Source organism: Ornithorhynchus anatinus, chromosome 5, assembly GCF_004115215.2.
Source record: "Ornithorhynchus anatinus isolate Pmale09 chromosome 5, mOrnAna1.pri.v4, whole genome shotgun sequence".
Lineage (NCBI taxonomy): Eukaryota > Metazoa > Chordata > Mammalia > Monotremata > Ornithorhynchidae > Ornithorhynchus > Ornithorhynchus anatinus.
The window spans coordinates 102,369,012-102,382,788 of NC_041732.1; the positions used below are offsets into that span (position 1 = coordinate 102,369,012).

The following is a 13,777-nucleotide window of genomic DNA, read 5'->3' on the forward strand; positions in this document are numbered from 1 at the left end:
CTCTTTCCTCTTTTTGCCAACCAGAGGAGTTCTAGTAAATTTATTTAGCGAGTTCCCCACTAGAGAGACTCTCTATCCTTTCTAGGACACTATAATCCTATTTGTGACTGCCATTCATAGTAAACGATCACACTGCTGATAATAGCTACGGTACTGGTTAAGCACTTACTGTGTGTCAAGCAGTGTACTAAGCGCTGGGGTAGATCTAAGTTAATCGGGTCGGACACAGTCTCTATCCTATAGAGAAGCCCGGGCTTGGGAGTCAGAGGTCATGGGTTCGAATCCCGGCTCTGCCACCTGTCAGCTGTGTGACTGTGGGCAAGTCACTTCATTTCTCTGCGCCTCAGGTACCTCATCTGTAAAATGGGGATTAACTGGGAGCCTCACGTGGGACAACCTGATTACCCTGTACCTACCCCAGCACGCATAGTAAGCACTTAACAAATACCAACATTATTATTATTATTATTTTCCCACTTGGGGCTCACAGTCTAAGTAGGAGGGAGAACAGATTTTGAATCCCCATTTTACAGTTGAGGAAACTGTGGCCCAGAGAAGTGACGTGACTCATCCCAAGGTCCCACAGCGGTCACATGGCAGAACCAGGATTAGAATCCAGGCTCTCTGACTCCCTATCAGTGGTATTTATTAAGTGCTCACTTTGTGCAGAGCACTATACTAAGCGCTTGGGAGAGTCCAATAGAACAATCCCCTTGATTCTATTTATCGTGATAATGTTGTCTTGGTTTTGTTTCGTTCCGTTTGGCTCTGCCGTCTGTCTCCCCCGATTAGACTGTGACCCCGTCGTTGGGCAGGGATGGTCTCTATCTGTTGCCGAATTGTACATTCCAAGTGCTCTGCACATAGTAAGCGCTCAATAAATACTATTGAATGAATGACTGAACAATATAATAATAATAATAATGTTGGTATTTGTTAAGCGCTTACTATGTGCAGAGCACCGTTCTAAGCGCTGGGGTAGACACAGGGGAATCAGGTCGTCCCACGTGGGGCTCACAGTCTTTAATCCCCATTTTACAGATGAGGTCACTGAGGCACAGAGAAGTTAAGTGACTTGTCCACAGTCACACAGCTGACAAGTGGCAGAGCTGGGATTCAAACTCATGACCCCTGACTCCAAGGCCCGTGCTCTTTCCACTGAACCACGCTGCTTTAACAGACACATTCCCTGCCCACAGTGAGCTGGCAGTCTAGAGTGGGAGACAGACACCAATATGAAGAAATAAAATTAAGCTATAATAATGTTGGTATTTGTTAAGCGCTGACTATGTGCAGAGCACTGGTCTAAGCGCTGGGGTAGATACACTGTCTCTATCTGTTGCCGACTTGTTCATTCCAAGCGCTTAGTACAGTGCTCTGCACATAGTAAGCGCTCAATAAATACTATTGAATGAAAGGTTGTCCCACGTGAGGCTCACAGTTAATCCCCATTTAACAGATGAGGTACCTGAGGCACAGAGAAGTGAAGTGACTTGCCCACAGTCACACAGCTGACAAGTGGCAGACCCTGGATTCGAACCCCTGACCTCTGACTCCCAAGCCCGGGCTCTTTCCACTGAGCCACGCTGCTTCTCCATAAGGGCTGTGGGGATGGGAGGGGGAGTGGGTAATAATGACAATAGTAATTATGCTACCTGTTAAGTTCTTACTATGTGCCAAGCACTGTTCTAAGTACTCGCGAGCCTGCCAAGGGTGGGAATTGTCTCTCTTTATTGCTGTATTGTACTTTCTAAGAGCTTAATCCAGTGCTCCGCACATAGTAAGCGCTCAAGAAATAGGATCGACTGACTGAAAGGAGGCCCGGCAGGCCCTTCTGAGGCCTGCTGGGAGGGAGCGGGGAGTCAGGTCGACATCCCCGTTCCTCCTCCGACGAGTCGGCTCTCTGTCGCTGCCCACCCAGGATCCTCCCGGAGGGGCAAAACTAGCTCCGACTCCAGAGTGACGGTCCTCATCGATCAGTTGACTGGTCACCGGTATTGATGGAGCGCTTCCCGGGAGCGGGGCAGCGGACGAAGCAGTTGGGAGAGTTCAGCACAACGGAGCCGGAGGACACGTTCCCTGCCCACGGCAAGCCGACGGTCTAGAGAGGACTGGAGTCAGCCCTTAAAGCTGTGGGCAGGGAACCCGTCCACCAGCTTCTCTTATATCGTACTCCCCCAAGCGCTTAGTACAGTGCCTTTCACTCTCTTCCCCCCTTCAAAGCCCTACTGAGAGCTCACCTCCTCCAGGAGGCCTTCCCACACTGAGCCCCCCTTTCCCTCTGCTCCTCCTCCCCTCCCCATCGCCCCGACTCCCTGCCTCTGCTCTACCCCCTTCCCTGCCCCACACCACTGGTGCATATTTGTACATATTATTCTATTTATTTTATTAATGCTGTGTATGGATCTATAATTCTATTTATCTATTTTGAAGCTATTGCTGCCCGTCTACTTGTTTTGTTTCGTCGTCTCTCTCCCCCTTCTAGACTGTGAGCCCGTTATTGGGCAGGGATTATCTCTATCTGTTGCCAGGTTGTACTTTCCAAGCGCTTAGTACAGTGCTCCGCACACAGTAAGCGCTCAATAAATACGATTGAATGAATGAATACGATTTAATGGATGAATGAATGAATGAACATAGTAGGAGCTTAATAAATATGATTTATTGATTGATTAGAGGGAAAAGGGTCAGGAGGTACTATCATCACCTCCACCCCCAAGACTGGGAGCTCTACGTGGATTGGGATTGTCACTGTTTCTTGTTGTTTTGTTCTGTCCCAAGTGCTCAGTACAGTGCTCCATACCCAATAAGCATTTAATAAATATGATTGAATAAATTAATGAATGAATCATATTTATTGAGCATTTTCTCGGTGCAGAGCACCGTACTACGGTACAAAGGAGTCGGTAGACACGTTTCCTGCCCACAGTGAGCTTACGGTCTAGAGTTGTACACCCAATCCCGCCTCTGCCGTTTGCCCGCTGCGTGACCTTGGGCGAGTCACTTAGCCTCTCTGTGCCTCAGTGTCCTCATCTGTAAAATGGGGATTAATACTGTGAATCTCATGTGCGTCCAACCTGATGAGTTTGAATCCACCCCAGTGCTCAGCCCAGGCCCTGGCGCGTAATAAGCACGTAACAAATACCATCAAAATAATAATAATAATAATAGTGGTATTTGTTCAGCGCTTACTGTGTGTCAAGCACTGTCTTAAGCGCTGGGATAGATACAAGCTAATCAGGTTGGACACAGTCCCTGTCCCACCGGAGGCTCGCACTCTCGGTCCCCATTTTACAGATGAAGTAACTGAGGCCCAGAGAAGTAAAGTGACGTGCCCAAGGTCGCACGGCAGCGAAGGCGGGATAAGAATCCACGACCTGACTCCCAGGCCTCGGCCCTATCGACTATGCCATGCTGCCTCTCTATATAGTGATAGGAACAGAGTATAAAATGGTGATTTTCTTTAATGCTGTTCAAGTATCCCCTCAGTTGCATCAGAAGCCAACCAGTACAGTTCTATCCAAGAGTGGATCTGGAAAACGTATCAAAGTCTTTTCTTTGTGATCTAAAGTCCAGTCTTCCTCGCCTGTGTGGCTTTCCAATCAAGATGACAAGCGAACCGTGTTTCCACACTCAAGACCTCATCAGACCGTCCCTGCAGGTAACAGGATAAATTTCTCTTTTTACTAATAATTAATCCTAATAATAATAGTATTTGTTAAGCGCTTACCATGTGCCAGGCACTGTACTAAGGGCTGGGGTTAATACAAGGTATTCAGCTAAGCCCCCTTCACCTCCCCTCAACTAAGCCCCCTTTCCCCCCGTTTCCCTCTGCTCCTCCCCCTCTCCCTTCCCCTCCCCTCAGCACTGTGCTCATTTGTATATATTTTTATTACCGTATTTATTTTGTTAATGAGATGTACGTCCCCTTGATTCTATTTATGGCTATTGTTTTTGTCTGTCCGTCTCCCCGGATTAGACTGTAAACCCGTCAATGGGCAGGGATTCTCTCTTTCTGTTGCCGAATCGTACATTCCAAGCGCTTAGTACAGTGCTCTGCACATAGTAAGCTGCGTGACTCAGTGGAAAGAGCCTGGGCTTCGGAGTCAGAGGTCATGGGTTCGACTCCCGGCTCTGCCACTTGTCAGCTGTGGGACTGTGGGCAAGGCACTTCACTTCTCTGTGCCTCAGTGACCTCATCTGGAAAATGGGGATTAACTGTGAGCCTCACGTGGGACGACCTGATGACCCTGTATCTACCCCAGCGCTTAGAACGGTGCTCGGCACATAGTAAGCGCTTAACAAATACCAACATTATTATAGTAAGCGCTCAATAAATACTAATGAATGAATGAACAAGGTAAGCAGGTTGTCCCATGTGGGGCTCTCAGTCTTAATCCCGTTTCTACAGATGAGGTAACTGAGGCCCAGAGAAGTGAAGCGGCTTGCCCGAGGTCACCCAGACGACACGGGGTGGAGCCGGGATTAGAACCCAAGTCCTTCTGACTCCCAGGCCCGGGTTCTGCCCACTAGGCCACACTGCCTCTCAGTCGATAGACACATTCCCTGCCCACGAGGAGTTTACAGTGTCGAGAACTAGTTTATTTTCCTAACTCTGGGGAATTTTTTTTCCGCAGCACTTTAGGGCAGTACCTGAGGGAACGTCCTATTATTTTATCTCCGGCACTTTGTAACTGCCATGCTCACGATAAGTGTCCAAATGTTTTTTAACTGGAAGTTTTAATGCCAGGCACTGCACTTAGCACTGGGATAGATACAAGATCATCAGGTTGGATATAGTCCCTGTCCCACGTGGGGCTCACAGTCTTTAATCCCCGTTTTACAGATGAGGTTTCTGAGGCACAGAGAAGTGAAGCGACTCGCCCAAGGTCACACAGACAAGTGGCGGAGCCGGGATTAGAAGCAGCATGGCCCAGGGGTAAGAGCCCGGGCTTGGGAGTCAGAGGACGTGGGTTCTCATCCCGGCTCCGCCACGTGTCGGCTGTGTCACCTTGGACAAGTCACTTCACTTCTCTGTGCCTCAGTTACCTCATCTGTGAAATGGGGATTAAGACCGTGAGCCCCACGTGAGACAACCTGATTACCTTGCCTCTACCCCAGTGCTTGAAACATAGCAAACGCTTATCAAGTACCATCACGATTATTATTAGAACCCAGCGTGGCTCAGTGGAGAGAGCCCGGTCTGGGGAGTCAGAGGTCTTGGGTTCAAATCCCGGCTCTGCCACTTGTCAGCTGGGTGACTTTGGGCAAGTCACTTCACTTCTCTGTGCCTCCATTGCCTCATCTGTAAAATGGGGATTAAGACTGTGAGCCCCATGTGGGACAAGCTGATCACCTTGTATCCTCCCCAGCGCTTACAACAGTGCTTAGCATATAGTAAACGCTTAATAAATATCATCATTAATTAAATAATTAGTTAACCCAGTTCCTTCGGACTCCCAGGCCCGGGCTCTTTCCAGCAGATGGGACCAACGTACCATTCCTTTCCGAACTTCTTGAGAGAGTTGTTTACACCCGCTGTGTCCACTTCTTCAATTTTCTCCTTGATCCCCTCCGATCTGGTTTCTACACCCTTGACTCCTTAACGGAAACAATCCTCTCTAAGACAACGGTTGACCTTCTTCTCACCACATCTGTCGGCCGCTACCCCATCCTAATCCTCCTCGACCTCTCAACATCCTTTGACACTGCAGACCACCCCCTTCTCCTGGAAACTTTATCTACCCCTGACTTCATTCATTCATTCAACAGTATTTATTGAGCGCTTACTATGTGCAGAGCACTGTACTAAGCGCTTGGGATGTACAAATCGGTAACAGATAGAGACAGTCCCTGCCCTTTGACGGGCTTCCGGTCTAATCGGGGGACTTCACTGACTCGGTCGTCTCCCGGTTCTCCTCCTCTGTCTCTGGCCGCTCATTCTCAGTCTTTTCTGAGGGCGCCTCCTCTGCCTCCCACCCCCTGACTGTTGGGGTCTCTCAGGGCTCAGTTCCAAATCCCCTTCTCTTCTCCATCCACCCCCACTCCCTTGGAGAACTCATCCGCTCCCATGGGAAGCAGCGTGGCTTAGTGGAAAGAGCCCGGGCTTGGGAGTTAGAGGTCAAGGGGGTCGAATCCTGGCTCTGCCACTTGTCAGCTGTGTGACTGTGGGCAAGTCACTCAACTTCTCTGTGCCTCAGTGACCTCATCTGTAAAATGGGGATGAAGACCGTGAGCCTCACGTGGGACAACCTGATGACCCTGTATCTCCCCCAGCGCTTAGAACAGTGTTCTGCACATAGTAAGAGCTTAACAAATACCAACATTATTATTATGGCTTCAACTTCTGCGGTATCGCATTTCCTCCTGCCGTCAGGACATCTCTACCTGAGTAGCCCTCCGACACCTCAATCTTAACATGTCCAAAACAGAACTCCTTATCTTCCCGCCCAAATCCTGGCCTCCCTCTGACTTTCCCATCACTGTAGACAATACCGACACACGTAACCTTGGCATCGTCCTCGACTCGTCTCTCCCATTCGACCCACATATTCGATCTGTCACCAAAACCTGTCAGTTCTACCTTCACAACATCACTAAAATCCACCCTTTCCTCTCCATCCAAACAGCTACCATGTTTAACGGGGCGCTTATCCTGCCTCGACTCCTCGCTGACCTCCCAGCCTCCTGCCTTTCCCCACTCCAGTCCGTACTTCACTCTGCTGCCCAGATCATTTTTCTAAAAAAATGTTCGGTCTACGTCTCCCCACTCCTCCAGAACCTCCAGGGGTTGCCCATCCACTTCCAGCGTGGCTCAGTGGAAGGAGCCCTGGCTTGGAAGTCAGAGGTCGTGGGTTCTAATCCCGGCTCCACCACTTGTCAGCTGGGTGATTTGGGGCAAGTCACTTAGCTTCTCTGGGCCTCAGTTATCTCATCTGTAAAAGGGGGATTAAGACTGGGAGCCCCATGTGGGACAACCTGCTGACCTTGTATCTACCCCCAGCACTTAGAACGGTGCTTGGAACAGAGTAAGCGCTTAATAAATGACATAATTCTTATTATTGTCATTATTCTTACCTCCGCATCAAACAGAAACTCCTCATCTTTGGCTTTAAAGCAGTCAATTCCCTTATCCCCTCCTATCTCACCTCACTAAATCTCCTGCTCGAGTCCAGCCCGCACACTCCGCTCCTCTAGCGCCAGCCTACTCCCTGTGCCCCGATCTCATCAATCTCCCCGCTGACCCCTTTCCTACATCCTCTCCCTAGCCTGGAACGCCCTCCCCCTCCACGTATGCCAAACCCCCACTCTCCCCACCTTCAAAGCCTCACACCTCCTCCAGGAGGCCTTCCCCGACCAAGCCCTCTTTCCCCTGGCTCCCTCTCCCTTCTGTGTCATCGGATTGTCTCTATCTCTTGCCGAATTGAACTTTCCAAGCGCTTAGGACAGTGCTGTGCACACAGTAAGCGCTCAATAAATACGACCGTCTGAATGAATGAATGAACCTGTGTCCTTTGGGCATTTGATATTCCACCCCACTCTCAACCCTGTGGTACTTAGGTACAGATGTATAAATTATGTACTCTAAATTATTCATAGCCTCCTCCTCTAAACTGTAAGTTCATTATGGGTGGGGAACGTTTCGGCCGACTCCGCTGTATTGTCCTCTCCCAAGCGCTTAGCAGAGTGCCCTGCACAAAGTCAGCACTCCATAAATACCACTGATGATGATGATGATGATGATGATGAAGAAAACAGCTGTGAATTATTTTTTTCTAATCGATTTGTAGGAAAAGAAAGCCGAGACTCCTAACTTGACTGCTAAAAAAATATTCGGGGCTCCTCTGACTCAAACCCCAGCGATGAAATCTGCTTCCACCAAAGGACCCGTAGTCCAGGACCCCAAGAGGGAGCTTTGCGTGAACAAATCCAACATCTTCTCCAGCCTGACCTTACAGCCACAACTTGCCAACTTGAGGGAGAGAAATGCCCCGCCCAGAGAAACATCAGGACAAAATCATCAGGATTTAGGGGCTTCCCAAAAGAAAGACGCCCCCAGGATCGTACCGATTTTTAAAAAACTGCTGCTGACGAACGCAAAGAGCCCCAAAAAGGTCAACTTAAAGAAGAATCAGCATCCGACCCGAGAATCCAAGTCAATCGCAGCTCAAGCTCTTAAACCCGATTTTGGCCCGCCGGTCGGAAGAGGCGATAGCGGCAGTCTCCTTCAGGTGCCTTCTGGAAATACCAATCCGAAAGGGCTCGCGGATCTGTGGAAGACGAAAACAAAGTCTAGCCGTCTCTCATCCCAAACGGATGCAAGTAAAAGCCGCTCCCAACCCTCCGACAACTCTGTCGTTCGCGCACCGAGCAGGCCGGGTTTGGGCCGAAGCGTTGCCAAAGAGGTCCAGTCGAAAAGGAAAGAGAATGTATTAAGCAGACTCCCTCCGCAGGCTTTAGAGAAAAACCAGAAGTCCAAAAAGAGAAAGGTACAATGTAACGTCTTCGAGTCGGACGCGGAATCTCCAGGGCCTTCGCAGCCATCACAGCCACCAGCGGAGAACCAAAAGGAAGCAGCCAGTGCTGCTCCCTGTCAAAGCCGTCGGGCAAACAAGTCTAAAAGAAAGTCTACAGATGAACGCTCCGAGAATTCCTCTCACAAGCAGAGTCATCATAAGTTGGCTAGTTCTTCAGCTCATCAGGTAAGCGATCCATCAATCGATGGTATTTATTGAGCACCTACTATATGCAGAGCCCTGTGGTAAGCGCTTGGGAGAGTAGTCAGTGGAATTCATATTAGACAATAAGAATGGCATTTGTAAAGCATTTACTGTGTGCTGAAGACCACGTAGATCAATCGGGCAATGGTATTTATTGATCGCTTCCTGTGTGCAGAGCACTGTACTAAGCACTTGGGAGAGGACAGTATAACAGATTTGGGAGATGCATTCTCTGCCCACCATGAGCCTGATCAGTCCGTGGTATTTATTGTCAGCTGTGTGACTGTGGGCAAGTCACTTCACTTCACTGTGCCTCAGTTACCTCATCTGTAAAATGGGGATTAACTGTGAGCCTCACGTGGGACAACCCAATGACCCTGTATCTCCCCCAGCGCTTAGAACAGCGCTCTGCACATAGTAAGCGCTTCACAAATACCAACATTATCATTATTATTGAGTGCTTACTGTGCAGAGCACTGTACTAAGCGCTTGGGAGAGGACATGTTCCTTGCCCACAGTAAGCTTAGTCAGTCAGTCAGTGGTATTCATTCAAATACCAAGCAAATATGATTAATTGATTGATTATTGAGTGCTCAACTCTGTGCAGAGCCCCAGACTCGGTTCTTGGGAGAGTACAGCACAACGGAGTTGGTAGACACGTTCCCTGCCCACGGTGCTCTTCCAGTCTGGAGGAGCTCTTCATTTCCTCAATTTGATTCTGTGCTGCTTCTGTGGGTAACAAAGATACAGGGGGTTTTTTTATGGTATTCGTTAAGCGCTTACAATGTGCCAGACACCGTACTAAGCACTGGGATAGATACAAGGTAGTCAGGTAGGACACGGTCCCTGCCCCGCTTGGGGCTCCTGGTCTAATCCCCGTTTTGCAGATGAGGGAGCTGAGGCCCAGAGAAGTTAAGTGACTTTCACTCATTCATTCAGTCGTATTTATTGAGCGCTTACTGTGTGCAGAGCACTGGACTAAGCGCTTGGAATGGACAATTTGGGTAAGAGAGACAATCCCTGCCCAACAACGGGCTCACTCGCCCGAGGTCACACCGCAGAAAAGCGGCGGAGCCAGGATTCTTCTCCCCCTCTAAACTATAAGCTTGGTAATGGGCAGGAAACGTGTCCCTCTCGACTGTGAGCGCATGGCGGGCAGGGATTAGTCTCTTTTTATTGCTATATTGTACTTTCCCAAGCGCTTAGTACAGTGCTCTGCACACAGTCAGCACTCAATAAATACAGCTGACTGACTGACCGAATGAATGAATGAATGAATGACCATGTCTGCTAATTCTGGTGTATTGTACTCTCCCAAGCGCTTAATCCAGTGCTGTGCACAAACTAGGCACTCCGTGAGAAGCAGTGTGGCTTAATGGAAAGAGCACGGGTTTGGGAGTCAGAGGGCGTGGGTTCTAATCCTGCCTCCTCCACTTGTCTGCTGTGTGACCTTGGGCAAGTCACTTACCTTCTCTGTGCCTCAGTTCCCTCATCTGTAAAATGGGGATGAAGACTGTGAGCCCCACGTGGGACAACTTCATTGCCTTGTATCTACCCCATTGCTTAGAATAGTGCTTGCCACATAGTAAGCACTTAACATATGCCATTATTATTATTATTATAAATACGATTGATTGATTGATTGACTGATTCTCCTTTACAGGAAGGAGTAGTGGATTTGAAATCCAGAACCATTTTCATCTAGGATGGGTATTCAGACCAACACGGAAAGAAAAATCAGGTAACTTGTGAAAATTCCATATCATAATCTTTACATTTTCCAGGTCGGAAGAAGCAAGGTGACTGCTCCAACTCCAGCGTGGCTTAGTGGAAAGATCCCGGGCTTGGGAGTCGGAAGACATGGGTTCTAATCTCGGTTCCGCCACTTGTGCTATGTAACCCTGGCAGGTCACTTGGCTTCTCTGTGCCTTCAGTTACCTCATCTTTAAAATGGGTGAGCCCTACATGGGGCAACCTGATTACCTTGTATCTACCCCAGTGCTTAGAACAGTGCTTGGCACATAGTAAGTGCTTAACAAATACCATAATAATAATAATTATTATTATTATTATTGTTAACTCCCAGAGAAAAGCTCACTCCTGAGCAGGTGCCTTCATTCCCACTCCAACTGTGTCAGGCAGTCCAATTTACTGAGCGTTTACTGCGTACAGAACACTGTACTAAGCGCTTGGGAGAGAACAACACAACAGTATAACAGACACATTTCCTGCCCACAGTCTAGAGGAGGAGGCAGACATTAATAAAAATGAATAAATTACAGATATGGACATAAGGCCCGACCAAGCCCTCCTCTCCTCTTCTCCCACTCCCTTCAGTGCCGCTCTTACTTGCTCCTTCATTCATTCTCCCTCCCAGCCCCACAGCACTTATGTGTATATCTGTAATTATTTATCTATTCATTCATCTATTTATGTATTTATATTCACCTCTGTCTCCCCCTCTAGACTGCGAGCTCATTGTGAGCAGGAACGTGTCTGCTTGTTGTTCTACCGTACCCTCCCAAGCGCTTAGTACAGTGCTTTGCACCCAGTAAGCGCTCAATAAATGCGATTGAATGAACGAATAAGTGGTGTGGGGCAGGGAAGGGGGATGAATAAGGAAACGCAGAAGGGAGCGGGAGAAGAGGAAAGGAGGGCTTAGTCAGGGAAGGCCTCTGGGAGGAGATGGGCCTTCAGTAAGGCTTTGAAGAGGCAGGGGAGAGTCATTGTTTTTTAGATATGAGGAGGGAGAGTAATGGTCTGTCAGAAATAGTGAACTGTACATTCCAAGTGCTTAGTACAGTGCTGTATAGACAGTAAGTGCTCAATAAATATAATTGAATGATTAAATGAGGAGGCCAAAGGCAGGACGTTGGGTGGGGTGTGCGGGCTCAGCACGGGTCCACCCCACGGCACCCACGTTCCCCGGACTTTGAATCCGTGTGTCCATTTCCACGATCCCCCGGGGCCAGTCTCCTGTGACCCGGCCCCGCTCCCTGAGCCGAGGGGCCGCTTCCCCGGCTGGTCCTTGGTAGGAGGACCAGACATCGGTCCCCGCGGGTTGGCGTGCCTCACTCTCGCTCTCTTCTCGCGTGTTCCCACTGGAAACGATAATAAGTGCGGTGTTTAAGCGCTCACTATGTGCCGGGCACTGTACTGAGTGCTGGGGGAGATACGAGGTCATCAAGTCTCCCGTGAGAAGCAGCAGGGTGTAGTGGAGAGATCCCGGGCCTGGGAGTCAGAAGGTCATGGGGTCTAATCCCGGCTCCACCACTTGTCCGCTGTGTGACCTTGGGCAAGTCACTTCTCTGGGCTTCAGTTCCCTCATCTGTAAAATGGGGATTAAGACCGTGAGCCCCATGTGGGATGGGGACTTCCGACTCGATTTGCGAGTATCCACCCCAGTGCTCAGTACAGTGTCTGGCACATAGGAAGCACTTAGGAAATACCATACTTACTATTATTATTATTCACACTCTAAGGAGGAGGAAGGAGGAGGATTGAACCCCCATTGCAGGTGAGGGAATTGAGGCCCAGAGAAGCGAAGTAACTTGCCCAAGGTCACACAGCAGCCATGTGGTGGAACCAGGATTAGAACCCAGGTCCTTTCTGACTCCCAGGCTGCTAGTAGATAGAGCCCAGGCCTGGGAGTCAGAAGGACCTGGGTTCTAATCCCGGATATGCCACTTGTCTGCTGGATCATTGGGCAAGCCACTTCATTTCTCTAGGCCTCAGTTCCCTCCTCTGTAAACTGGGGATTAAGAGTGTGAGCCCCGTGTGGGACAGGGATTGTGTCCAACCTGATTAACTTGTTTCTAGGCCAGTACTTGGCACATAGTAAGCGCTTAACAAGTAGCCTAATTAAAGAAACAGTTGCACACATGTGCACTTGTGTCCAGACTAGAATACAAGAACACAAGAGTACTAGAATACATGTCTTCCAAAACTTGAGATTTGTCAAGATTATAACCACTGCGTCATGAGAGAACAGAGGGTGAGTGTGTGTGCCATCTGTAGGGAAATTAAAACAGAAAAAGCATCAGTGGAATAACCTACATAATTCTGATTTATTACACTGTTACATTAAGAAATTTCTAGAGGGAGAAAATGCAATGAGATTTTGTGACAGTGATCTTTAAAGCAAAGAATAATTACAAATCCCTTTCTTCTCCTGCTTTCCAGGCGGTCTGCATGCAGTATATAACGAAGGCGGTATTCTGTGCATGTGTTTCTATGTAACCTACAGTCTTTTCCAGGAACTCTAAGTTGTCTTGTTTATTTCTGAAAACTGGCAGCGACAACCTGAAAATATAGTCAGGTGCAAATTGTTTTCATTGTCCCGGTGTGCGGAGAAGTGCTTCAAAAGTATTACCACCATTGCTTTTTAAACTCATGGCAACTCTACTAAGTCAACTCCGAATACGATCAAAGGAATGAAGAGTTCAGCTGCAGATATAAGCTCCTCTAGACTGTAAGCTCATCCTGAGCAGAGAACATGTCTAATAATAATAAGGGTATTTCTTAAGCGCTTACTATGTGCCAGGCATTGTACTCTCCCAAGCACTTAGTACAGTGTTCTGAGGCACACAGTAAGTGCTCAATAAATGCCATTGATTGTTATATTTGTCCTTAATGTTAAAAGATAACCCTGAAGGGTGAACTTTGATCCATAGGTGCTGGAAGGGCCAGTGTGTCCATTGCTGGCTGTTCTTTAGTAGTTTATATTAAGTATTTATACATCGGTGATATCTGTTAGAGACAATAAATCAGAATTAAACTTGTTTTCTTAATACCATATTACTTATCGTTCACCTGGCCAGACTTGCCTCAGATTCTGTTGTCCGAACGTGATTGCCAGTTTAATATAGAGTTAGATGATCATCCAAGTCTTCTTAGCGTGAGTTAATTCAAATGTTAAATTGAAAATAAAGGCATCTCGTACGAGCTGTACTTCTCCCTACCTGGTTTGAATTACTGCACAATAAAGGGGTTTAAAGCACAGCTGTCTGGCTTTATTATTAGTGTATGTAAGTATGTCTGGAAAAAATCTCTTCAAT

At 48.2% G+C, this 13,777-nt stretch overlaps 1 protein-coding gene across 1 annotated transcript in view; it reads left to right on the forward strand.

The window, feature by feature from the left end:
- The window catches only part of C5H18orf63 (chromosome 5 C18orf63 homolog), a 41,123-nt gene extending 27,402 nt beyond the window's left edge, over nt 1-13,721 (forward strand). The window contains exons 10-13 of the mRNA XM_029066180.2: nt 3,478-3,661; nt 7,791-8,702; nt 10,384-10,461; nt 12,903-13,721. Coding sequence (XP_028922013.1) covers nt 3,478-3,661; nt 7,791-8,702; nt 10,384-10,425 — 1,138 coding nt within the window. The 3' untranslated portion in view covers nt 10,426-10,461; nt 12,903-13,721. The remainder of the gene's footprint in view (nt 1-3,477; nt 3,662-7,790; nt 8,703-10,383; nt 10,462-12,902) is intronic.
- The last annotated feature ends 56 nt before the right edge of the window (nt 13,722-13,777 follow it).